Source organism: Motacilla alba, chromosome 1, assembly GCF_015832195.1.
Source record: "Motacilla alba alba isolate MOTALB_02 chromosome 1, Motacilla_alba_V1.0_pri, whole genome shotgun sequence".
Lineage (NCBI taxonomy): Eukaryota > Metazoa > Chordata > Aves > Passeriformes > Motacillidae > Motacilla > Motacilla alba.
The window spans coordinates 9,203,034-9,230,041 of NC_052016.1; the positions used below are offsets into that span (position 1 = coordinate 9,203,034).

The following is a 27,008-nucleotide window of genomic DNA, read 5'->3' on the forward strand; positions in this document are numbered from 1 at the left end:
AGCCGAAAATTAAGGAACTTCAAGAAACCTCATTTTTATTTAGAGGTGTAAAAATACCCCCAAACTCATTTTTAACTGTGTAGATGTATTTAAAAGTTCTAAATATGTCATCTGCTGAGGTGGGTGAAGTCTGCAAGTTCCAGGGTGCAGAAGCTGCTGCATCTTTGGTGAGGGGTGCCCAGGGTTCAGAGCTCCTGGGCTGCTCGCTGAAAGCAAAATGCCACTGTTCTATTTATAATTCCATGTTATCATTTTGGGTTGCTTTCCCTCTATCAGGAGAGCTGCTAAAAATATGCTTGCCACAAGCTCAGCTGTGAATCAGGTAGAATATTTATCTTTTCCTCTGATAGAGGACAACAGAACCAAATGGCAGGGTCTGGCGAAGCTTTCTCTTGGCAGAGGGTGTTTACACAGGTCCTCGTGTTGTCAGAAAGCAGCATGAGCAATAAGCCCCCTGGGAGCACCAAGACAGCAGGGAAAATGAAGTGAAAGCCTTGGTGCTTGCCGCTGCATCCCACAGGAGATTCTCAAGCACCCTTTAAAAGTCATTTTAGCAAAACTCAGCCCGGTTCAGTGTGATTACTGTCAAAGAGAAGCGTTGAATGTGTTGGTAGCAAAGGTGGTTTGATGCATTCCCCTACGTCTGCCCTGCTGGCAGCAGATTCCTGCCTTCCAGGGCCATTTGGTGGTGAGAAGCAGGCCAGGAGTTTGAAGGAGATGAAAAACCCTGGAGTTCTGGGCAGAGTTAGGGGATGCCACGCCATGCAGTTTGCTTGGAATGCCCCAGGATCCCTCCTTTGGTACCTGCTGTTTGCCATGTTGCCTTTGATAACTTCCAGCCTGTTAATCCAGCTGATGCAGGATTTATGACAGATCCTGCTCTGCAGAACAAACTCTCCTTTTGAAGCCTGGAGCTGGTTCATTCTCTACTTTATTTCACATCTCAGAATTACCTTTGGCCATTCTCCCTTGGAGTGCTCTGGTGCAAACACACTAAATGTGATTTTAGTGAGGACAATGGGCCAGATTCCTCTTTTACGGAGGCAGCCACATGGAATCCAGGGGCAGAAGAGCTGGGCTCAACAATATTTTGATATCAAAGCCTTTGAAATGTATATTGGTGCATAAATGTGGTGATGAACCCGAATCTCTGCAACCTCTCCAGCTCTTGCACAAGGCTTGGCCTTGAGGTTTGATGGTTGAGGAGTGATTTTCTGTGATTAAAAATAACATTCAGGAGACAGCAGCCAGCCACTGCTGCTGTGCAGCTGCTTGCTGGTGGAACCTTCCCTCTCATCCTGCCTCCCCCAGACAAGAAACAAAGTGTGAAATGCAAAACTTGCCTTTTGCAGCCTGCTGCCTGCCATGGCATGGAACAAACTGCTGAGGGGGTCACCTGCTCCAGGGATTCACTTGTGCTCCCCTCTGGAGGCACTTGGGGCTTCCAGGGTGGTCCAAAGAGATAAAGCAGCCCCAAGGACAGCAGGACAAACTCCCAGAGGAACTCAGCCCATAGAGATGGTGTATTTTAAATCCAGGGAATGCCAGCTGTGTGCTGCCAGCTCCACGAGCTGAGAAGACCTAAATATCTGCTGTGGGAATGCAGCCTGGCCTTCCTTGCCTTCATTAGTCCCAGATTTGATTAATTTGTCCCATAGTTAGACACTCCCAGCATCAGGGAACTGATCCCTTAGGCAGAGGTGGCACTTCTTGTTCCTTTTGCATTTAATGCCTGAGACTGTATTTAAGATTTTCAGCAATGACTGCTGAGAATTGGTTTATGGGGGCAAACCCATAAATAATTCTTTAGTTGTGGGATTTTTGGGTTTTTTGGGGAGATTTTTTGTTTGTTTGTTTCTGGGGTTTTTGTTTTGTTTTGTTTGTTTTTTGGGGTTTTTTGTGGGGGTTGTTTTTTTGGTGTTTGGAGGTTTTTTTTGTTTTGGTCTTGAGGGTGGTTTTCTGGGGTTTTTTTCCCTTTTTTATTTTGTTTTTGGTTTGGTTTGGGTTTTTGGTTTTTTTTTTTTTTTTTTTTTTTTTTTTTTTTTTTTTTTTTTTTTTTTTTTTGAGGAGCAGTGACAGTAAAGGAACAAGATCAGAAAATGTCCAGAGTTCCTGCTTTGCTGCAGTGGAAACAGAAACACACAAAGTGTTTGGGGGCCTGCATTTCATGCACTGTGGGATAAAGGGTTTGGGACATTAAAAGCAAGTAAGACACTCAGTGAATGATGGTGAAGGTTCTAGGAGCAGCTCAGGTGAGCCTCCTTTTGTAAAAGACAATTCCAGTTTCTATTGGACAGAAGTGACTTCATAAAGCATTTAGGATGCTCAGGGAGATGGGTCCTAAAGCAGGAGTGCAGCTGGGCTGTACCACACAGAGAAATGTGGCAAAGCTCCTGTTGTCCTGGCTCCTGGTAGTGCTCCAAAAATCAGAGTTTTCCTGTTGGGGGGACAGAAGCTGTGGTGCAGATGGAGCATTAGATCAGTTACCAGTCCCTGGCAGATCTGCTGGGAACAGGCAGATGGGTAAACAGCTTTAACCAGGCCTGACTGCACCCTGTGCTGAGGCAATATTTACATCTCTATCTCTTTCCTCTGATGGCTTTCAAGTGCCCTCTAATATTTACCTTTTGTTTCTTTACCTTGAATCCTTTAAAATATCTTTTCTGGTGTTTGTGGTTAGCCCCCCTGTCACTCATTTGTTATTCTCATTGCCTGGATGTCTTTTCTCCTTAACTTGCAGCTTGCTTTTTTTCCCTTTCTTTGCCTTTAAAGTCTTGCTTCTTCTTAGCTAATATTTCATATACTCAGAGCTTCCAAATGCTGTTTCTCTTTGCTTTCAGGTGCTGTACTGAGCATTGCAGTGCTTCTGTTGATTTCAGTTTCATTTGGGGTTTTAGAGGGGGTGGGGGGAGCTTTGTTTTGTACTTTTTGGTCTTTCCCAGACTGGATTTTTTTTTTTTTTTTTTAAGTCTCTGCTGTTAAGTTCCCAGCCCTGATATTTTCCTGGAGGCCAATCACACAGTTTGTGAGAACCTCCACCTGCAAGCAGTGAAGCAGGGAGAGGTGAAGCACTGAGCCCTTTTTTGGGAGCAGAGGGGAGCAGGAGGGGGCTGATCCCAATCCATCTGGCAGGGCGGGCTGTCCCTGGACTGAGCCCTTCCCCAGCAGCCCTGCTTGCCCTGCCAGGGAAATGCCTTGGGGAGGATGTGCAGGAACCCCTGGGACATTGCCAGAGAAGGGAATGGAATCACAGAGGGGTTGGAATGGAATCTTGGAGGGGTTTGGGTTGGGAGGGACCTTAAATCCCATCCAGATTCACCCCCTGCCATGGCAGGGACACCTTCCACTGTCCCAGGCTGCTCCAAGCCCCGTCCAACCTGGCCTTGGGCACTGCCAGGGATCCAGGGGCAGCCACAGCTGCTCTGGGCACCCTGTGCCAGGGCCTCATCACCCTCACAGGGAAGAATTCCTTCCCAATATCCCATCTAACCCTATTCTCTGTCACTTTGAAGCCATTCTCCCTCCACATCCAGCAGCTCCAGGTCCTCCTGCTGTTGGAGCCCAGGGCTGGGGCAGCTCTGCAGGTGGGGTCTGTCCTCAGAGGGGCAGAATCCCCCCTCACCTTCTGCTTTTCATGCAGGAAATCCCTCCTGGGTAGGTCCCTGTGGTCCCTCTGCTGAAGTGAGGGTCATCCTGCCCACTCCTCTGCCTCTGTCTGTTTGAAACACAGCATGGGCATGAAATGAAACAAAGAGGAACATTTTGGGAAAGGCTCTGAGTCTTTCTTTCACAGATCCCTCCTTGTGGAAGGGCTTGGCTTGCTCTGGTAGATTCCTTGTCTTGTTTTATTAAGCCTGATCTCTCCATCTGTGATGGAGGTGTCTTTCATCACTTACAAAGGCAAAACACCATGGATGTCACTGACTTCCCATGATTACAGCTGATGGCTTTATTATCCAGATTTTCCCTTCTTTTTTTTTTCTGCTGGGAGGAGCATCTCTGGATATCCCAGCGTGCTGACTGTTCCAAATATTTCCTGTCTGGATGAGAGCAGAAAATCAGTGTGGTGAAGACTTAGCCAAGTGCTAGAAGTCTGCTGCACCATGAGCTGTGTAGCAACCAAAATTATATTTTGTACTTAATGCTCAGGCTGCACAGCTTGGGCTTTTGGGGTGATTTTCTGGGTGCCATTGGACAAACCATTTCAACCCCTCAGCCTTGGATTTTACCTGTGGAGTGTGGCAATAGCTGTGGTGATCTCTGCAAGGAGTCTGGGTGCTCACAGCAGGCTGATTCTGGTCTCTCCTGTAGACGCAGGATATTTGACTCAAAATATCAGGTTTATCCTCAAAACTCAGGTTTGTCCTTCAGCTGGGGCCTTTGGCTGTGAGGAGAAAGGAGAAACTGACCTCCAGTTGCCAAAACACGCTTAAAATGTTTCCAGTTTTTAAGTTTTCTGTAAACTTGCAGTACTTAGGGAACTTGAAGAGCCTGGTTAATTACAGGATGTACTGACAAGTGCTTGTAATGTCATTTTGTGCCTGAAGAATAGGTGGGAAGCAGAGTGTGAAAGCACTGTTAATTTTGGGCAGGATGCATGGGGCTTTCTGCTTTCACCCTGGAACTGTGTGTGCTGCTTTCATTGTACATTTGATTATAGATAAGCCTGGTACATACACTGATGAGAGTCAGGCAAAGCTGCTTCATTATTTTGGAGACTGACTCAAAATATTTTCTTTCTTTCAGAGACTTGAAGATAGAAAATCTGTTGCTAGATGAAGACAACAATATCAAGCTTATTGGTATGGAACCAGTTTGGCAATTCCAGTAATTAAAATTGTTAGTTTTATAAAGAGAGTTTTTGAGGCTTCATAATCCCCCATGTGACAACTGCTAATGTTGCTGCAGAGAGGAGCTGAGAGAGTATAGATAGCAATCAAGCTGTTCCTGACAGCAGTTTGTGAAAAAAAAAAAAAGATCCAAATAATTCAGATCTAACTGGCTATGGGAATAATCCTACATCTCAAGCCCACATCTTTCATACTCAAATGGGGAGCTCGGTACAGAATTTAAGAATTGACACCACAGGAGTGCTTTATTTTATTATCACGATCATTTCTTATTTGCTAGGGGCTGGATTCTGCCCCCGGGAACATATGCTGCCACTGAAGTCAGTGGGAGTTGCACACATTTTTAGCAGCTGGCAGAATGAGGTCCTATATTTATATTTGTTACATTTGCTTCCAGCACCCAGGACAAAATTGGTTTAGAGGGCTGTTGAGGAATAAAAAAGATCAACGGTGGAGCCTCGATTGTGTTTAGGTATCAGTTGTGTGTGGAGCTTGATTCATTCAAGCTGTGCAGGCATTTCAGATTAATCATTGCTGGGGATAGTCTCTCACTGCCTTGCATAACTCCCATTAATGCTAATGTGGGCATTGAAAAGAAAATATTCCTTTCATGGAAGAAGTGCCAAACATCTGTTTGTGTTTCTTCCCATGCCTACACTCTTGCCAGCAGCAGTGTCTGTGGCTGCAGGCTCAGAAACTCCACTGGCTCTCTTCAAAAAGTTCCATGGGCTGAAAAGTGGTGAGGAAACCACTTGGTATTCAAACCCCCAGCTCACAGGACACTCACTGTGGCATCTGCAGTACCTGCACCTCCCAGCAAACGGGGGAGGATGGTTAGTGAGATCTGAAATACCCAGGTTTCACTTTGGGAATTCAGGTTTGGAAATGCCACCCTGACTTCCAGGGATTGCTGTGCAGCAAATCAGCCTTCTGGGGAGATAACAGCAGAGAGAACTCTGTGTTACCTCAGCTGAGGGCCAGGAGGACACTGATAAGTGGCCATGAATCATTCACCAGGGCTGATGGAGAGCACCCATTATCCTGATTTAGCAGATAAGCCAGACCAGATGGTTTGCACCACCAACATCTGATGTTTTAAAGAACTCACATCACTTCCCTGTTACTGGGTGTCTGATCAGAGCTTGACATTCAAACCCGGCCCTTCCCAGATGATACATGTACAGTTAAAATTCATTTGCCAAAAAAAAAATCCTCCAGGCTGTTCCTGCAGTTTGCTTTGGCTGCGTGGAAGGGTCTCCTCGCCGTGGGTGGTGAGGGAAGGATAGAGAAAAGAGAGGTTTGGTCTCCCGCAGCCTCAATAAATGGTCCTCAGCTCTGCAGCCTGATGTTCAGGCAAGGCAGATTGCAGGCAGCGTGTGTGCTAAAACAAAGCAATTAACCCCCACCACCCAGCTGATTCCCATGATTAGAGCTGATGGCTTTATTATCCCGATTTTTCCTCAACTGGGGGTGTTGTAGCAAAAGAAAGGTTGCAATATTTTGTGTAACCTGCCTTACTAGGGATGATCACATCGCATAGTCCTTCCCAGGAAGGTTCCTCAGGAGTGAAGAACATGTTTGGAGGGATTAAAGTGCAGCTTTTCATGACTGGAAGAAGAGACTTGGAGCCACATTACCTGCTGTGGGGTGAGAGCTTGGTGTCTGTGATTTGTACAGCAGCAGACACAGGAGTAGCTTATACAAATTAAAATAAAAATGTTGCTCTTGTAAGAGCTGTGCAAGGAAGAGCAGAAGGTGAAATGAAGATTGAGGATGGGATATTGAAGTCACTGCTTGTTCATGCATTTCAGGGAGACCTGGATGCCTTGAGCCCTCAGCTGCTCTGAGGGCACCTTGGGTTCATTCCTCCTTTTGCCTACGTGACAAGGTGGTTTAGAACCTGCTCTTAGATATTCTTCTTGGAAAAATTCCCTTTGAGAGGACTCTTGGCAGTCTGTTAATCATGTTGAAGGACATCAGGATTGGAAGGAACTCACCCCCTGTTACCTCCCAGCCCACGTGGTCGGTGTCGCAGAGTTCCTGGTGTCCTGCTGGGACACCCAGCTCTGCTGAGCCCTGTGGAGCTCTGCTGGTCCAGGAGCTGGTGTTTCACTGCTCTTCCCCTGGCAGAGCTGCAGGGATGGCCCTGCACCCACGGCTTGGTGTGGATTCCCTGGAGGTGCTGAGCAGGAGCAGAGCGATGCCGCGATGCTTCCATGGCACAGCAGTGGGGGTGGTGGAGCTCCCATGTGAAAAGATTTGCTTTGGGAAAGCCAAGTGTGGCCTTTGATCTGAATTCTGTCATTTGCTGGGCTCCCAGAAAGGGAGAGGCAGGCAGTGGCAGCGAGGTTATCAGTGCTGGTGGTCGCACTGTTCCCATCGAGATCAGCAGTGCATCCTTAACAAAAACAATAAAAATCACACTGTGATCACCATGTGCTGACACAGTTTAATAGCAATATCCTCATTTCCATGGCTATGGAGCCCCTGTCCCCAGCATGCTTCCATTTGCACACATTCTGCATTTCAGCAGGGGGAAAAAAGGCACAGAGGCTGAAATGAATGAGCTGAAGCAAGTGAATAAGGGGTTGACAACTGAAGCAAATAAGAGAATGAAAACCTGTGGTGGAGTACCCCTCCACTGATACTGGTGAAGGGCTGCTGATTGACAGCAGCACAGAACACAGCCCTCGTGTCCTGTGATTGTAAAACATCACAGTGCAGTCAAGGCGTTTGGAGCTGGCATGACACAGCAGGCTAAGGACCAGGAACAACACTGTGTGGAGATGTTATTTCCAAGAGTTTCTAAAAGTGTTTCACAGCTGACAGAACTTATCTCAGGCCACAGCTAATGAACACAGTTAATTAAGGTAATGGATCCTCTGCAGTATTTGTGGAAGCCCCAGGGATGATTAAGCAGTGCCCAGAGATAATTGTTTTCCATCAGAGGCAAGGAAATAATCTCAATTCTCCCTTCAGTTTTGACAGTTCTCCAGGAAAACCCCTCTTTAGCTGTGAAAGATGTGATTCCTGTCCCCCTGTGCCTGCCTGGCCCTCAGGGATGCAGCCAGTCCAGGGATCCAGATGCAGGGATGCAGTTCAAAGCACTGTTGCCACCATTGAGGCACTTCCAGTCACTGTGATAATTGCAATTTTTTTGGTAGGAATTTTTGTGTCTTTGCCTGGTTTAGTGGGGGAATGAGGCTTATGTGTCTGCCCTGTTTCTAATCTCTTGAGGAACTCCTCAGATTTCAGCCAAATTTGGTTTTCAGCGGGGTGAAAGCTAAGGGACAGGCCAGCACTGCAAGTGCAGTGCGAATAAGGGTGCAGGTAAGGAAAAAAGCCACAAATTAATGCTTGAGAGAGGATATTGAGGGGCTAATCGGATGTCAGTGTTCTTAACAGTGGTGGTTTTCAGAGATTCACAGAATATTCTGAGTTGGAGAGGGCCCACAAGGACCCACTCATAATAAATGGGATTTGTTGTTCCCTAACCCATCTGAGCCTGCAGCCACGCCAGCACTGGAGCAGACAGGAGGGAAATTTTGGGAGCACCCTTGGGCTGCCTGAGAGCCCTAGGGAAACTGCAGCCCCTCCTGCTGAGAGGCTCCCTCTGGTCTCCAGTGCCAGCCTTAGCCAGTCCCTCCTTTTTATTGCCACAAAAGAGTGTCAGATACACCCAGGAATGCAATAATTCAAGGCAGAATTCAGGGAGAGAGCAGCCACATCAAGAAATTTCCCCTTCCTGCTCCGAGATCTCCATGTGTTATCCCTCTGTGTTTGTGCATCACCACAGCAGCCCCAGAGTTTTCCATCTGATGGCTCATTTCCACTCGAATTTTGAAGAAATCCCCATAACCTTGTCCCCTGCACAGCATCCTGCAGCAGTGTGGCAGCCTGAGGTGGCCTGGGACGAGCTCAGCTCTGGTTGTTGCCATGCAGCTGCCAGTGAAATGGGGCTGCTCTGTGTATGAAATGGAAACTTGGGCATGTTCTGAGGCTCCTCTTATTGTTTGTGGGAGCCTATGGTTATTTAGCACCTCGTGGAAGCAAATTACATCAAATTTTTGCATGTGGATGAGTTGGTTTTTTTTTTCCTCAGGGAGTTCATTGCTTTTGGAAAAAAAAAAAAAAAAAGTTCTTTCTTTTTAACTTGTGCTCTAGCCCAGTTTGACTGTGTCTCTCTTTCATAACTGTGTCTCTGTGCCTTTCACAGACTTTGGATTGAGCAACTGTGCAGGAATTTTGGGTTATTCTGATCCCTTCAGCACCCAGTGTGGGAGCCCAGCATATGCAGCCCCTGAACTTCTGGCAAGGAAGAAGTACGGGCCCAAAATAGACGTGTGGTCCATGTGAGTTCCCTCTCCAGCTTATAATTGTTATAATTGCAAAGAGCAGGGGCATCTCCAGCTGCATCAGGTGGCTCAGGGCCCCATCCAGCCTGACCTGAGATGCTCTCAGAGATGGGGCATCAATGTAATAGCTGTCAGACATTAAAGATGAAGTGCAGACTCTAAAACCTAGATTTTCCCTTGTTCCTGATAATTTTGGTTTCTTTTCCTGCCTGTTTTCTTTCAGTGGGGTGAACATGTATGCCATGTTGACTGGAACATTGCCCTTCACTGTGGAGCCATTCAGCCTGAGAGCCTTGTACCAAAAAATGGTGGACAAAGAGATGAACCCCTTTCCCACCCAGCTCTCCTCAGGTAATGCTGTTCCATGGGATTGTGGCCCTGAATCATGCCGCTGACGTGTTATGCTAATAGGGAAAAGCTCATTTTTTAAAAATTTGGGCCTCTGCAAGACCTGCAGGAGTTGATGTGGCAGAATTCCTTTTGCTTTGACTCCTGGGGAAGCACAGAGTTGTGCAGAATATGGGAGAAGGAGCAAATCTGTGAAATTCTGTGGGGCTGCTTTTGCAGAGCAGTTGGTCAGTTTTGCACGTCCAGAAGATTCTAGCTTAGGGTAAGGGTGGATGAAGAGATTATTTTGGAATAACAGATTCCTGGGCATTGTCATGGCTGGGGTTGGGTGACAAACTGCCTCAAACGACCTCACATTATGGAATAATGACATGCACTCAGAAAGTTATTTTGGGACAGCCACCTGGGATAACCTCTGTGTTCACAAAATGCAAAATAGTTATGTATTAGTATTAGAAGTATTAATTCCTGCTTCAGAGCCACGTCACTAGGCAACAGAATCACTTTTCAGCTTGCAGCAAGGCCACTGTCAGCATTTGGAACAAGCTGGGTTTATTTTTTCATGCCAAATCTGTTGTCCATGGAGAGCTTCTGCCTCCTTCCCTGGCAGCCTGTTTGCAAAGAGCTTTTGATAAAATTAAAAGATCCCAAATGCAAAAAGGGTGTGGAAACCCTTAGGAGTTGAGTCACAAGGTGGATTCTCCAAGCACAGATTTAGGGTTCCACCTCCCACCCTGCAGAAGGCCAGACCCTGAGCAGCCAAAAAGATAACACTGCTTTTCATCAGGCTTGGTTTTGCTGTTTCACCCATCCCAGCACTTAAGTGGAGAGCAGATTTTCTCCATTTTCAGCATCTCTAGCTCCCTGGACACTGTGGTCTCCAGGGAAGGCAGGATTTTCTTTATCCTGTGAGAGCTCCAGCAGCCTGGACTTGCAGAGAGGATGGCAAATTAATGGACTAGATTTAAAGATGTTAACCTTTGCCCAAAAGGTACCCCCATCAGTGTGAGCCCAGAGACATGGCACAGTGTGATTGAAGGTGACATTTCTTCCTGCCACGTTAGCCTTTGGGTCACTGGGCAGGAACTGTGCTCTGGGACTTGTAGTGCTTGTTGACTTCTTGGGTTTATGGACCTTTTATTTTAGTCAGGTCTTAATTTCCACAAATTCACCTAGAAAGTAGAGAATTTTTACAGTCAAAATTTTCACTTTTACATGCCCAGTAGGTTGTCTTTCAATATTTAATTTCCTGGTTACTGAACACACAGCCCCACCATGCAGTCTTATCACTGAGCAGCAAAGCACTTTTATTTGTGTGACCCACAGTGCTGGCTGACCGTGAGCACCCAGAACAACCTGTGCAGCAAAACAGGGCAGTTTTGGAGCTGGTGTTTGATTTTCCCACTTGGGAGCCTGTTTCTCATGAAGCCTCTTGAACAACAGCTCTCTGCTTATTGATTTTAGCTGAGCAGAGGTCAGGTGCTCAGGTGGTTGGTGTTCACCTTGCATATATTAATTTTCCTTCATGTTTTCTCCCTGGGGAAATCATTTTGCTGTCCCCAGCTGTGTGGCTTAGCTGGAAAAGCTCCTTGTGCCATCCCAAGGTGCTGCTGCTCCTCTCTGCTGCCCAGCTCTGGGAGGGATGGAGGGATTCTCCACCCCACAATGAGCTTCTCCCAGCCTGAATCTGTTGATCTGTGTCACTTCACAAGCTTCATTTAGTTAGTTTGCATTTTGGCAAGGCGAGGGTGGAGAAGTAGGATTTTTTAAGGAGAATTTGGGTGATTTGGAGACCAGGCATGGTGGTGATGAAGGAGGGAGTGTGGGTTTAGGGAGATGGATTTTAGTGGCTCAGAGCCAATGGGATATGTGAGGTTTTCAGCACAGATACTGGAGCAAGAGGGGATTCAATGGGAGAACAAGGGTTTGTTGTTCACTGGGATGGGGGTGGAGAAAGGGCACACCAGGCACACAGAGAGCAGCTCCCAGCAAGTTTGGGAATGTGGATGTAGGCTCTTCCTCCTGCTCTGCCACATGGTTGCTGTAGGATAATAACAAAAATGCTGGCGAGTATTTAAGTAAAGCATCTCACTTAAATCAGTGGTTTGTGAAGAGAGGGATTAGAAAAAAAACCCAGCTGAACTGGTAAATACAGAGTATGAAGCCTCTCTTGCCCAAGTTTCTTGACACAGAGTTTCTCCAGCTGAAACCTGATTTTTGCAGCATATTGTACATTGAGGTTGCTCAGGTTGTTGGGTATTGGGTCTAACCCTGATTTGTTTAGGGAGAAACCCTCCATTCCTCATCCTCCACCCTCCCGATCCTGTCCCATCCCACTGTGGTGTCACCAACAGGAGTTTTATTCTCCTTAAATTGCACCTAGGAGCAGTGAAATGCAGCCTTGATAATTTGAGAAATAATGGAGGACCAGACCTAGTTGAAACAGAGTTTATTTTCGGCTCAGAGAGGCACTTCTTGTGAGGTTTCAGGCAGATCACTTGATTTCATTGCTCCCAATCACGAAAGAAGCACGTGGCTTAAAAATTGAGCATTTTTGCAGGAAACTCAGGAGGAGTGGTTGATAGTCATTGGAAGTTGAAGGTTCAGGAGAACAAAGCAAAGCCTGTTAATTTTGCTGTACTCTTTTTAATTTGGCTAAAACCTTCTGCAGCTGACTGTAGGTTGGATGGGAGCCAGAGAATTTATCCTTATCACATTGAAGGGAGCCCAATTTGCTGTGTCTTCCTTCCCACGTCTGCATCCCTCCCCTCCACTCACCCCTGGTCCATCTCCTTCTGCTTTGATCCAGTGATTTGTCTCTGACCTGGCTCCAGCCTCTTGCCCTCATGTGGGAATTAAATGAATTAAATGTTGGCTCACCTGCTCCGAAACTTTAAATGAGCTCTGAGCCAAAAAGTGCTTTTTCTGCTCTCCTTTGGATATAAAATAAATGCATTAAATAATGTATATGAATCATTGTGACTGTAAATCATTGTTTGTTTCAGTTACTAATCCATTATCAGCACTTCCATTTTCTCAAGGACACGGGAGCATGCAGTAAGGGAAATGTTCCTTTTTAGTGTGCTCTTGCTCAGGGTACATACCTGTAGCAACTCATCTCCTGTGCCAGTCCTAGGGCAGATGATAGAGCTGTTTTTTGGGGTTTTCCCTCAATCTTTTCACAGCTGCCATAAACTTCCTGCGCTCTCTGCTGGAGCCAGACCCTGCCAAGAGACCCAACATCCAGCAGGCCCTGGCAAACAGATGGCTCAATGAGAACTACCCTGGAAGAGCTCCACCCAATGTCACCTATCCAAACAGGTACAGCAGGGAGGGGAGGGGAAAACCTGCCAGAATGGCCCTGGTGTTGCAGTTCCATTCGTGCCACACATCCTAGGGATTGTGAATCCATCCCAAAGGTTATGGAGATTGGCCCTGGGCTGCTTGAGATGGCCCAGAGCAATACCTTGAAGGGGAAGCTGCAGTTACAGTGCGTTGTTTGCAGGGTGGGCTGGGTGCAGATATTCTGATTCATTTGCTGCAGGCCTGGGAATGGGGAGGTGTGACGGGCAGTTCTGATTGATGCCTTGTGAAGGCTGGCCTGGAACAGAGGCTGGGCAGAGCTAAAGAATAAAGCAGGGATTTATTCAAAGGATCTCCTCAATGGATGCACCTTGGGCAGCACAGGAGTCCAGCCAGGGCTGCACCCAAAATGGTCCCCAAATGCACGAGCACTCACAGGGTCTCTCACTTTGATCAGTTCTGCTCCATTTGCATCTTGGAGTTAATTGTCCAATTCCAGCTTTAGCTCATGCACTCCCATCCTGCTTGTTTTTCTCTCTTCTGTTTGTGTTCTTGGGCCTGAGATTTGGATCATTTGTCCTTGGTCCCTGGCTGGAGCAGGAATTGTTGTTGTGTTCTCAATGTAAAAGCGTTGTTATCATATTGCAAGAGTCCCATACCTTCTCGGTGATTTCTCATGGGTAGTTCTTCTCAACACTGCTCCTTCTTCTTCAAAGCCTAGACAACAACTGACTCTAGGTCCCAGTTCTCCCTGTCTTATAGGACTGTTCTTCCTTATTGGTTACAGCTGTGAGTCAAGCCTGTTTCTGATCTTGGATAATTGGCCTGGCTGCAAGTCTTTGGGAGTAAGCTGCTTTTTACACATATATACTCTATATTATACTCTGTTCCCACCACAAATTGTTTTATCTCCCTGCTCTGTGCAGAGCTCACCATCCCCTGATATGAAGCCCAGACCCACACACTAAAGCAGCACAGAATCTGAAAAATAGAAAAGCTAAACCCTGAGGCATCATGATCTCCTCCTCATTGGTCAGTAAAAGCCAGGCTGCTGCTCCAGGAGAGCCTCTGCCTGTTTGTGGGGTGCTGTGGGTTAAGGGAATATGCAAACCATGGTGAGAAAGGTCAGAGTTTGATGGTCTGGCTGTGTTGGTGTTGAGTACCTGCACCCTGCTGAATATGTGACTAAAAGCAGGCAGAGAACAAATCTCATGGTCAGTCAAAAATCTTTCCAGGGAAAAAGAAAGAGGGGAAGGTGCTTGTGGTCCAGTTTGGTTATAAATAACCTTGCTGGACTTGAAACGCCTGCAGTGCAGAGTTGCAGTCAGTAGAGAAATAGGGGCACTTTTTATATAAGGATTCATCTGACTTCTCTCTGGTCCTGCCGGAGGATGGCTTTGTGCCCTGGAGACACGAGTTCCTCTCCAGTGACTGTAAATGAAGCCTCAGGTGGCCCCTGTGATGAATTGTTTCCCAGGGGATGAGAGTAGGCAGAGCCATTCTCTCAATATCACTCCTCCAAATTTAGGGGACATGTGAAGCTGCAAAGGATAAAAGCCTTTAACGGGATTCTTTCTCTATTTTTTTAAAAATAATATTGCTTTTGTTTCATTAGTTGATATCCCAGGCTTGACTTACCTAGACTTTGTCATAGTGGAGCTTTACAGGGAGAATAATCTGCAAAGTTTTAAACATTTAAAGGTGTGGCTTGGCTCATTTTGAGCTTGTCTCAGAAAGTACCTCTGGAGTCAGCTTCCATGGAATTTCTCCATTTTTTCCTTAGTGTGCAGATATGGATAAGGTGTGGTGAAATGGTGTGTGAAAACCCCACTGCTGAATTTGCAAAGGATTAATTCCTCTCTTAATTGGCACAGAAGGAGTTGTGTGATGTTCTTGCAGTGCCCTTCCGCTCCTGTGGGGATGACTTCCATTGTTGCCAAGACAGGAGCATGGCAGGAAGGGAAAAACGTGGAGATAAGGTGGGAGAACAGCAGAAGCTGCATTTTCAGGAGAATATTTTCCCAGGCTTTTTATAGGCTTGTTTTTGTTGAAGAAATTCCCTGAAGGCAAGCAAAATTTTCCCATTTTGCTGAGCTCTTCAAGTCGAAATTGCTTGAATTTCTTTTGCTGCCCAGATGTCTCAACGTGCAGTGGCCAAGATAAGTTTTGCTTTTGAACTTGTGAAAAAAAGACCCAACTCCAGGCATTCCTTAGGGGCAGAAGGAGTGTTCATAGGCACAGGGAACAAAGGAAATGAGTTATTTGAGATTTCCCAGACTGTGTTTGACATCTTGTCTCAGTCCTGTCCATCAGAGCCCAGGCAGGAGTGGGAAAGGTGGGGAGGGATCCCTTGGGAGGGGGAATCTTGCAAAATAAGCTCCCTCTGATATTAGGCTTGGTATTAGGAGTGAGGATTATCCTCTAGAAACAACTGGAACCCAGCATTGCTCTGGAGATGGCTGGGAGCTGATGGGTACCTCTGGGAAGCTGGCCAACCCATTTAGAAGTCTAAATAGGAGCAGAGTTCTGTGGAAAAATCTGGTTTTAACTCAAGCTGAGCCAATTCTTTGGCATTTCCACAAGACCTCTGTTCTGCTTTCCTCGCCTTGGCTGAGGCTGTTCCAGACTTTATAGAGGAGAGAGACATAAACATGGCTGGTGCTGGTGACAGCAGGGAAACAGCAGCGTTGCCATTCTGAGCTGCAGGAATAATCCTGTGCATCCCCTTTCTCCAGCAGGAAATTCCCTGGCTAATTAGGGCTTGGACACTGTGCAGCAGGTAAGGAAGGGGGTGAAGCTCAGAGCAGTGCTGTTTGATTATGAGAAAAGGGTTTCCATAGAGCCAGATCTGGGCTGGATTTTACCTCTCTTCCTTCAAAACCAGCTCGTCTTCATGATTTTCAGTGGTCAGGGGTAGGGGAACAAATGGCCTGAGCATCATCAGGGTGCTATTTCCCATCAGATATGAACAGAGTGGACAGAATTCTGTTCATTCAGATTCCTGCAGCTCCTGTGCTCCCAGATATCTGTCCTTTCCCTGCCTGGCTTTCCTGGGTCAAAACATTTGCCCTCAGGTCAAATGCAGTGTTCTCTTGGGGGTCAGAGCCTGTCAGCACAGAAAGTCTCAAATTCTCCGTGGCCAGGGTTCCAACCCCTGCCTGCTCCTGGGAGAAGGGAACTAATCACCCCCAATTGCTGAGCCCCTAGGGCCTCCTCTTGGGTGCTCTGCCATGGAGAAGACAGCCCAAAAATCCCGCTCTGCCTCTCCCCTGTGCAGGATTCACCTGGAGGATCTCAGCCAGAGCGTGCTGCTGCACATGACTGAGAAGCTGGGCTACAAGAACAGCGACGTGATCAACACCGTGCTGTCCAACAGGGCCAGCCACACCCTGGCCATCTACTTCCTGCTCAACAAGAAGCTGGAGCGCTACCTGGCCAGCCTCAGGGTGAGCCAGCTGCCTCCTGCCACTGCTGGGGGAGGAGGGGACAGAAGGGCTACGAGTGGCCTGGCTTGGTGGCATTTGGTCTCACAGGATTGCAGAATATCCCAAGGGCCGTCCATTGGGAAGTGCTGCGCCCCTGTGTTGGGTTGGTTCTGCTGCTTGGAATGCCAGTAACACAGTTTATGGAGTCAGGACATCAAGAAGAAGCTTGAGAGCTCTTAAACTTATTTAGGTTTGAAGTGAAAAGTCAGCTGAAAGTTTTACCTGATGGAATGTCCCTGGTCCCCGAGCACGGCTCAGGCCTTCCAATCTGACAACGGCATCTTAGTTTTTTTCTTCCCTCAGTCCTTTTCACATTAGTGATGATGCCCCCAATGATATTTAAAATGTGATGGACTAAATCCATCATCTCTGTGAGCTGATGCTCCTCCACTGAATGCCAAGAGTGGGTGCAGTCCACTAAGCAGTAATTAAACCTTAGTGTTCTCTAATTATCTTACATATTTTACTTTTCTTTGCTTTTCTCTCTGCAGAAGGCTGAAGGCCAGGACAGTGTTTGCCACAAGAACCAGCTATACCAGATAGAAAAATACAAGGCCAATAAAGACTCCTATGAGGTAAAGCTCAGCAAAGCTTGTTGCAGTGCTCTGAAAGCAGACTGAATTTGAGCATCCTTGGTGATTGTGATTAAAGTGATGGGTTTGTGGGCCTGTGGAGAAAAGAAACACCTGTGGTCTTGCCTGTGCAGGACAAATAACTCCCTTTATTTCTTTTCAAACAAACAAATAGTAACCCCCAAGAGAGGAGCTAGAAAGGTGACTTTGGTGTTTTTAAAGAAATTAAATTATTTTAAATCTCTGTTTACCAAAATGATGCAAACACAGGGAGCTCTGTTCTGGGGTGCAAGCTGCTGGTGTTACAAAAAGATGAAAACTGAGTGTTCTAGAGACTCTGAGCCCTGAGCCCTTGGTGCTGCAGGACAGAGAGCTGAGTGACAGCCAGGGTGACCCTCCTGGTGTCCTGGGCCAACCCTGCCTTGGCTGCCAGGAGCAGTGAAGCTGGATTAGCACAGCACTCTTCAAAGTCAATTTTCTCTGCTCCTTAGCAGAAGGGATGTGGCATCAGCCCTCTGCATCATGAAGGAATTCCCCTGGGCAGACAAAAGATTTAACCTTTTGCTCTGTTGGTCTCCAGTCTTCTCGCCTGCAAGCAGAGAAGGTATTTTGTATTAAATCCTGGCTGGGTTTTTCTTCCCTGGCTGATTCTTTGCCAAGCACTAAAATTACAGGAGTAATGTGAGCTGTGCAAGTCTTCCCTGCCAGCACAAAGAGCAGCATTCCTGGGAGGCTGCCTGTTCCAAAAGCTGCTCCTCAGCACTGGATTGATTATCTAATTGCAGGGGCAGATGGGTGTCGTGGCTGGTTTTGTTTATTATAAAGGCTGCTTGCAAGACAAGCTGGACTGCAAGCCAGATGGAAATATCAGGGCAAAGTACTTACTCTGTTCTTGAATAAATCAAAACCTTCTTGCTTGGAGTGGACCGGCAGTGCGTAGACTCGATGAATGTGACATTTCACAAAGCTCTCACAACTTCCTCAAGCTGTTCCCTGGAAACAGGGGCAGGTACTGGGAGCTGAAGGCTTCAGATCCTGCATGGAGCATCCTGGTTCTGTCTGGGCCAGCTGCTGGTGTCACTTCCCTGGGCAGTGCTCTGGGAATTCTGCATTCTCCAGGGATCAGCTCACAGCTTCTGCTCCCTCCTTGTGCAGGGGAGGCTGTGCCTAGAAAGTTCACTGCCCTGAGGAAAGCTGGGAGCTGGCAGCAGTGCCAGGGTGTGGCCCCAGTTTGGTTTGTAGGCTTGCTTAGGGAGGGAAGCTCCCTCCAAAGCCTCTCCTGGACTCAGAATTAGTCTCAGGGGAGCTATTTAGGGGATGAGGGGGTGTCATGTCTCTCTTGGAATATTTACCAGGATGCACTCTCTGTGCAGACACTGCAATAATAATAATAATAATAACAATAGTGATGATAACAGCCCGTTCTCCTGCTGCGTGGGCACAGAGTGTGGAAGTGCAGGCCAGGCTGGGCTAGGAGAGGGTGTCCCTGCCCATGGCAGGGGGTGGAGATGGGCTCTGAGGTCCCTTTGACCCCATTCTCTGGTTCCACAAGGTTTCCTGTCACTTTAGCTGTACTCACAGGAGGAATTGGGAGCCACTGGTTCCCAGGGAGCAAAGCTGCAGGTTGCCATGGGAATAGGAGGGGGAGGGATGGTCAGCTCCAGCTTCAGCAGAATTTCTCCCACCTCTTTCCAGCCATGGGAAATAAGGACTCGGCTCCAGGAGGGGCTGCCAGCAGCTGGAGCAGGCAGGGGCACAGGGCAGTGGTCGTGTCCTGCCCCTCCTCTCCAGCAGGTCTCCTCCCAGGCTGCTGTGGGTGCGAGGTAGCCAGGCTGGGCAGAGGCAGGCAGGCAGGAGTCTGTGCTCTCTCCATCTCTTTATTTGTGGAAGGGGTCTGGGGATGAATGGCTGTGCCTCCAGGGGAGCTCAGAGGGCTCAGAGGTGGAATTTGCAATTTTTAACAGCTGGTGTCCTTGTCCTATCACCGTGTCAGACATGGCCAAGGCAAATACCCTTTATCTGCCTTTCAGATCCATTGCTGGGACTAAGAGTAGGTTTGAGGGTCAAGGTCAGGACAGGAAATAGCAGAGGATGATGTAATTCCCAACCTATTCAAGCACAGCATACCGGTACAGCTCCTGCATTATGGGGCAGGGCCGTGCACTCTGCAGTGCAGGGGGAACTTTTGTAACTCCCCTGAATGAAATGTGCCTTCCTGTTCAAGTACGAGTGCCTGGCACCTTGGGAGTTCAGGTCCTGAGCCTCTCACAAGCGTGGTCATTAAGGAGCAACGTTAGCACTTTCAGAAATACTCCCCAAGATCATTTGCAGTGCTCATCCAGCGTGAAGTAATTAATTGGCAGCACCGGATACGTGAATTTCCTTTGCCAGGGGTGCTTTAATTGTGTGGAGTGGCTGTGTTGCTGTGGCTGACAGAATGTGCTTTAATTGTGTGGAGTGGCTGTGTTGCTGTGGCTGACAGAATGTGCCAGCAGGGTGAGGGCAAAGGCAGGAGCACTTGGCAGGTGAGGAGCTGCAGCTTGGCTCCTGCACCATCAGGCTAAAAATTCTGCAGCCCTGGAACGTCCTGCAGGCAGAGAGAGGCTGCAGCAGCCAGCACAGATCCATCCTCACCCATCCAAAAGAGCTCCTAGCAGCCTGGACTGGCTCCTGAGGGCTTCATATAGTCACCACTTAGTCCCATCCTCACCAGCACCTGCATAAAAAGCTCCCTGGGAGAGGCTGGTCTCTGCTGAAGGCTCAACAGCAGAGTTCCAGAGCCGTGGGAGGAGAAGCAGTGTGGTGGGCTCAGAACCAGCTGCACCCCTTCCCCTGGCTGCTGGGGCAGGGGGGCACTCCCACAGCATTATTAGCAGTGTTCTTGCTGCTGCTGGTTTTGCTGTTGTTGCCACCTCACCCTCACCAGTGCCTGATCTGCACTGAGGCTCCAAGCACGGCATGGATGGGCACCTCCAAAGGTGGGCAGAAGTGTGCAGCCCCACCAGGGGCTCCTTTGTGCCTGTGGAAGGGTCAGCCAGCTGGCTAGAGGGAGAAGAATTGCAGGGGATAAGGGATGGATGGGGACAAAAACCACATGCACGAAGGAAGGCTCCTCCAGTGAGGAGGATCTCAGGTTCTTCTTCTCCCAAGTCAACCATGTTGGTATTAAAACTAAAAACTTTGGTTTATGAGGCACTGAAGGTCTTCTTTCCAACTCTGCAGCTCCCGAAAGGTTGGTGAGCCCAGCAGTGCCCAGACAGTGTCTGTGCAGGGAGCCAGGCTCCATCTGAGCTGGGAATGTTCACAATGAGTCCAGATTTTTGCCTCTTCATGTTGTCTTGCTTCCAGAGCTGTTTAGTGGTCCAGGAGAATCCAAGTTGTCTCCTGCATCTTTCTTTTCCTCTCTCCTGTGTTTTTATGCACTTTACTTTGAGGGTTTTCACAGACTCCACGTCAGTGAGCTTGCAAAAGAAAATCAAGAGTGGCAGTGCATAATTACCAGACAAAACACAGGCACATAATTGGGGGAAGGAACTTTCCTTCACTTTTTAAAAAGACTTGTACTTGAAGTGACCTTTTAATCAGATGCAGCAAAACATGTTGCTTAAATGAGAACTGTGACCACAAAAACAACCCCAAACCAGCCAAAATATTTTATAATGTGAAATAAGGCTTTGGGCTCCCCTAGAATCAGTGGCAGGTAAAGGGTGTAATGTAGTTTGTTGAATCCAGTGACTGAAAGAAGATACAATGAATTTGCACTGTTTGAAAAATGACTTCCCCTTCAGAGTCCTGCTCCCAGGGTCTGTTTTTCCTCTGTCATCACTGGAGATCAAACCTATCTTCTTCTTGCAATCCCACCTTCAGCTGCCTTCCTCATCACAGCCAGGAGTTATGGCTCAGGGAAGGGATGGCTCAATAATTTTCTCCCCCTCCATGTCTTGTGCAGTTGCAGAGATGCTGTAAAAGCAAGGGCTGTGTTCCTCCAGATCTTGTCTGGACAGAAGAGAAATGACTCAAAGGCTTTAAACTTCTTGAAAACTTTGCAGATCACCTTTTTAAATGTCAGAGGGAGTGGAGTAAAGAGAAATCAAAGGGTTTTTTTGGTGCTTAAGTAGGGTATTTCAGGTGTGGAGGAGCACAAACCTTCATCTGCTTTCTCTGAGAGAAAAGCTTTCCTTTTCCTTTAATTTTCCAAAACCAGCTTGCACACTGCCTGAATGTCAGAGCAGATGGGAGCCATGAAATCATGGCAAATGAGACATGGAGGATTTAGTTACTCTGAGATAAGTTCCTTGTAAATACATGGTTCTTAATCCACCTTGTAGGTCTGGGGGTCACTGCAACTTCCCTTGAGTAAACCAAATTGTTCTTGTTTGTTTTACAACCTAAAGGACAAAAAACTCAAAGAGCAAGAAAAGAAAGGGGAGATCCTTCACCGTCAGCTCCCAAAGAAAACTGAGAAAAGTCCAGTTTCATATAGACAGCCTTCTTCCTGTCTTATCTCACAGATCCAGAACACCAAGGCTCTGCTGAAGGACCGGAAAGTCGCCAAGGCCGGGGGTCCGGACAAAGGTCAGTGGGAGAAAGACCATGGTGGGTCTGTGTGTGCATGTGGGCTGTGGTGCTTCTGAGCATGTCCTGTCCTGTGTGGTGGTTTTGAGCCTCTCCTGTGTGGTGTGGTGGTTTTGAGCCTGTCCTGTCCTGCATGGTGTGTGTTTGTGAGTAAAAACTCCGGGCTTGCCTTCCCTGTCGCTCTGGGGGTGGTGTGGGAAAGAAGCCTGGATAATGTCAGCACACGTGGAGTGAAACACCCTGAGGAATCCATGGCGGTGCTCAGCAGTCAGGAGCCCTCCCTCTCTGTGTTGGACAGAATTCCTGCAGTGCTTTAAAAAGGCAGCTTCTTCCCCTGTTTGCACGTCCTCACTCTCGCTACATCTCACTCTCATCTACACTCACGCTGCTGTTTTGAAAGCATCACCACCCACCCTGGATCACTGAGGAACCAGAGCTGGTAGCCAAGCTCCTTCCTCCCAGCCCCTGTGTTTTCCTGAGAGGGGGCTAAGGAGAGTCCCTGATCTCCCTGAGGAGTCCCTGGGAGGAATGGGAAAGGGGCAGCCTCAAGGAAAGGCAGGTGGGACTGCCAGCCTCAGCATCAGCAAAAGGAGGGGGGAAAAGATGAGCAGGGAAAGGAAAAGATGTCACAGCCAGAGGAGAGCAGAGCATTAATCACAAAGGGCAGCCTGAGAGGGCTGGGTGAAAACTGCTGGCAGAGAAAGGAGTGGAGGAAAAGGGGAGTGAGCAGGGAAAATGGGGTGTGGGCAGTGCATCCCTGCATGGGAGGCACTGAGGAGCAGCAAGGTGATGTAGCCTGTGTTAGATAGGGGACTAAATGAGGGGAGATGCAGTGATGAAAAACATTTACTGTGGTGGCAGGGGGTTATTCAGAGTGGTGGCTTGTGATGCTCTCATGCTCATTGTCGTGACTTGATCATTTATCATTTGTTGTGCTCAAAGTGAGAAAAAATTGTCCAAGTCGTGTTTGTCTGGCAGCACAGGAACCTCTGCTGCAGGGTGGCAGGAGTCCAGAGAGCTGGTCAGGAATAGGGCACAGTTCCTTTTATAAAATGTAAAAAAAGAATTTTAAATGCCCATTTTGCTGAGATTTGCTGTTCCTTTTGGGAGGAAGGCACAGGGGGAAGAAAATCCACTTCATTTTTTTCCCTCTTTATGTTTCTCCCTGCTTTTTTGTTCTGAAAATCATGCAGCTGTCAGCTAAAGCATTTCTCTGCTTATGGGGACTATGTTTTGACACATCTTAAATAATTTTGGCCAGTTTTAGAAACAAGCTGGTCGGAATGAACTTCTTTCTACTTTTCCCAGACAAGTGTGAGATTTCACCCTGTTCACCCATTCAGGTCTCAACCCCTGACAAGACCATCCCTCCACAAGAAATACACGTGAGATTTGTTGCTGGGACCTGAGTGCTGGCAGAGCTAAATTATTTCAGATCCTTTTTAGATGATTTGAGACCCAGGGAACTGATGGAATAGCTACCCCCCACTTAGGGGGGCCTGGCATTCAGGTTCCTTGGACAGCTTTCCGTCAAGGCAGCAGAACGTGCTTGCTTGTGATTAGCTTGTCATGAGGCAGTGCCAGTGTTCTGTAGGAGCTGAGCAGATCTTCTCCACGAGCTGTTTTGTTTGACTGGGCCAAATCCTGCAAAGATTTTGTTCCATTTCTTTTCAGCCCTTGCTGGAGGAAGGTTCTTGCTGAAGTGGATGCAGCAAATCTGTTCCAACTGTAACAGCCTGAATCTGGCCAGTGCTGCTACTCCATATTTACATGTGTGAAACCAGGAACAGATTTTGCTCCAAAATGCAAGGAGAGCCTTCAGGGATTAACTCACTGTGCTCCCCTGTGTCTCTAGGTGTGTCAGGGAATACAGGCCCAGCAAGAGCCACACAGAGTGGCGCTGAGAGAGGAGAAATGTGAGATTTCCCAGTGTGCGTGTGGTGGTGTGGATATAATTAATACAAACAGCTGGAGACAACTGTGCTTTTCCTTTTCAAGTTTAAGCGCTGTTTCAGTTTAAGCACTGTTTCAGTTTAAGCACTTTTTCTGCCTGTGAGGAAGAGGGCAGATAAATTACCTGGGAAACAATGGTGTTAGTATTAAGTGAGGGTGAGGGAATTGGGTTGTGAGTGCATCCCAGACCGTTTGCTGCGGCTGGTGCATCACCAGCTTCCTGTGTTTGAGGTGCTGTGGGCAGTGCTGGTAACCGCAGTGTGCTCTTCTCCTTCCTTCTCCCATTGCCTTGCAGACTCCAGCGTGAGCCCTTTCCACGAGCCCCAGGCACCCAAGACGGGCTGTGTCACCTCCAGCTCCCTGGAATACCTGGAGGTGCAGCAGCCTCCCCCCAGGACCCCCCGGCTCCTCAAGAGGCAGGAGTCTCCGCAGCCGGAGCCGTCCCGCATCGGGAGCCGGCCCAAGGACTCCCCTCTCATCCTCAACATCGTGCACTCCTTCGAGTCGGTTGACAGGGAGGACCAAATAGACCAGGTGTCCCCCTCTCACCAGTACAGAATTTTAGGCTCTCCGATGAATTTCCCTTACAAAAGCTCCAGTGAAAGGACACTGTCGCCGCTCTTTCCCCCGGGGAGCACGTCCCCCGTCCACCCCACCCAGGTCTCTTTCACCTATGAAGAGAAAGCGTATCCTGCAAAGGAAGAGGCGGTGTCCCCTACCCAGCTGGTCCCCAGCAACCCCCTGGGCAGCCCAAACTGTGTGAAAAGCAGGGGCAGGTTCCCCATGATGGGGATCGGACAGATGCTGAGGAAGAGGAACCAGAGCATGCAGTCAGCCAGCGAAAAGCCCCTGGAAGCCAGGATGCCTCAGCTGCAGCAGATGAGCCCCACACAGATTTCCTTCAACACAGAGGCTGTCAGCGGCCAGTGTTAGCCTGACATCCTGGGGTTTGCACTGCTCTTCTCTGGGATCTAACCTTTTTCTCCTTTAAGCAAGAAGGGAAAGCCACAGGCACGTTGCTGTCACCACGTGATACCCCGCGGTGCTGCAGCGCAGGAAATCGGAGGTTTGCTTGCAAGGAAGGCACTGTCCTGCATATTAAACTTGAAAGAAAAGGGCTCTGCTTGTGCTGTTAAGAAATAATCACATTTGGCATCTGACTGTACAGTAAAACACCCTGCAAGAGCTGCGTGGATCTGCATTTTCACTGCTCTCACCTGGGTGGAAGAACCATGAGCACCGAGGGTTTGGTTCCTGCAGGGAATCAGTGCCAGGCCAGGATCTCTGCTGTGACTGTCCCTGCTCCACCTGCCTGTGCCACACAGTGCTGCTGCAGGCATTGTTCCTGGGGCAGGAGAGGGGGAAATGCCAGTACTCTGTCCAAAGTGAGCTTGCTGACAAGCCCTGATGAGAAGATGAAGGTGGTAGAAGCTTGAGTAAAGACGTGAGTGGTCTAGCTCAGAAAAAGTGGGAATATTGGAATTCAAAGCAGATTTTACTGTTAATTACATAAAGTAGGTAATAACACAATCATTTTTTTGTGAAGAAAACTGTGATTTAATCATGTCACAAGAAACATGATTATTTAAAAACAAGTGTCATCATGTGGAAATTCACTGCATTGGTCCCTGTTACAGCAAGGCAGCATTGGACACACCTGAAGGCTTCTCTGGGACTGCAGTGAATTAAAAAGACTAATAAAGGACACATGAACCTGTACCAAGTCCATTTTATACTCCAAGATTGGTAATGTAGTGGTTACCAAAAATTGGGTATTGTTATGAGCAGTGGAGATTGACTTTCTTAAAAGACACCATGTTCTGTATACCAGTCTTGTTTTTCTAAGTAAATGATACATCTGACAGCTTGGCAACATCTTTTTGGTTCTGTTTCTGTCCTCAAACTATTTCCTATAAATGAGAAGGTTTAGCCAAAGACAAAGACTGCTCTTTTCTCTCCTCTGTCCCACCCCTGCATTGTGTGTTCAGAGCATCTCAGCAAAGCTTGTTCCAGCCTGGTTCTGCTGCCACCACTGAATGGCATTTCAAAACCCAGGAAGCAGAGGTGCTGACTTCTTGTCTTTGGAAGATGGGATTGTGCCACTGGTGGAAATCCAGGCCCTGTTTTCATCCATACTTTTACAATTCCATTGCCCTGTTGGTGTCTGTGCAGATGCTGAGGGTTAGCCCTGTTTGGGAAGTTTTCCTTCCAGTTCCACGAGCAGGATATTCAGAGCCAAGGTCAGGAGGGGCATAGTTCAACCTTTGTACAGGCTTGACACCAAAATCTGCAGGGAAAAATGGACATTAATCTGAATACTGACAGATAACTGGGCTGCTCAGTGCTGGCAAAACCAGCAGAGTGATGCCCAGAGCACCCATCTCATCCCTGCAGGTGAGACCTTCCCCTCAGCACTGGGGTTTGGCCCTGGAGAGTCCATGAGCATCTTGGACCCTTCAGTGGAATGACGAGTCCCACCTCTGAGGGAGTTGTGTAAAATAATACACATGAAAACCCCGATGTGATGAGAAAAGACAGCCCTGAAATAATTTAATCCATTTTCAGATGAAGAAGTGTTGCATTCTATTTGTGAAGAGCACCTGTTCATCCCAAGGGGGTCTTTTTAACTCCTTCATTTATAAATGTCAGAGCATTTTCATTCTCTTCATGCTAAGAACACGTTTGTGCTGCCAAGCCAGTGGGCAGGGACCACTGAAATCAGGGATCACTGAAATCAAGGATCACTGAAATCAGAGACCACTGAAATCCCCCCTTTGTGTTCATCAGACTCACATACCCGAGCAGATGGCAGATGCCAACTTGAATTGCAAACTCAGGTTTATTTGGAACCCAATAAAAGGTTGGGGGAGGCAGGAAAGAGACATGTTTTGTTTTGGTTTTGGTTTGGTTTTTTTTTTTTTTTCATTCGTGGAAACACAGGAAATATGTGTAAGAATCAGAATGAAAACAAATGTTAAGTATTTTATTATATTTATAGAGAATATACGAGTACTACACTGCTAAAACCTAACCATGTATTTCAGCTTAGTCAGTAGCTATGTACAGTCCAACTGCAGTGACCACAGAAGGGACCTACTGAATACCACAGTGGAAATTCCAGGGGGGAAAAGCTGTATTTGGTATCATTATTAAATATATGTAATTTTTGAACAAGATTGCCACAGACTGCTGACTTTGTTTGCCAGGTCACTGCGTAGCAAAGATAAAAACTCAGGACAGAAACTACAAGGATGGGGCTTGGAGCAGCCTGGTCTAGTGGAAGGTTGAGATCTTTTTTTGGTGTTTGCCTCAGTCTTGGCACCAAACCTGTCGTGAATGTGTTTGACAGCTGAAAATGCGCCTTACACTTCAGGCTGGGTGTTGGGAAAAGAGCAGTTCTGAGCTTTGGAATGGAAACACCTCTGTGGGGCCTTCCTGAGCTGCTGTGAAGCACTTACAGGAGAGTTTTGCAAACTGGATGATCACTGGGCAGCAGTTCAGGAGCCAGAGTGGTAAAAGTGGTTTTGTTCAGGCTCTTCTGCCTGGAAAAACAGGTGTTGGATTTAT

At 47.7% G+C, this 27,008-nt stretch overlaps 1 protein-coding gene across 2 annotated transcripts in view; it reads left to right on the forward strand.

Moving 5' to 3' along the window:
* The window catches only part of HUNK (hormonally up-regulated Neu-associated kinase), a 43,437-nt gene extending 16,820 nt beyond the window's left edge, over positions 1-26,617 (forward strand). The window contains exons 3-10 of one of the 2 annotated variants that reach the window (XM_038142531.1): positions 4,747-4,802; positions 9,067-9,202; positions 9,429-9,556; positions 12,739-12,874; positions 16,134-16,302; positions 16,833-16,916; positions 21,308-21,488; positions 23,737-26,617. In XM_038142531.1, the coding sequence (XP_037998459.1) occupies positions 4,747-4,802; positions 9,067-9,202; positions 9,429-9,556; positions 12,739-12,874; positions 16,134-16,302; positions 16,833-16,916; positions 21,308-21,488; positions 23,737-24,374 (1,528 nt within the window). In that variant the 3' untranslated portion in view covers positions 24,375-26,617. The remainder of the gene's footprint in view (positions 1-4,746; positions 4,803-9,066; positions 9,203-9,428; positions 9,557-12,738; positions 12,875-16,133; positions 16,303-16,832; positions 16,917-21,307; positions 21,489-23,736) is intronic. The other variant, XM_038142541.1, reaches the window with a different exon arrangement.
* Positions 26,618-27,008: the final 391 nt, after the last annotated feature.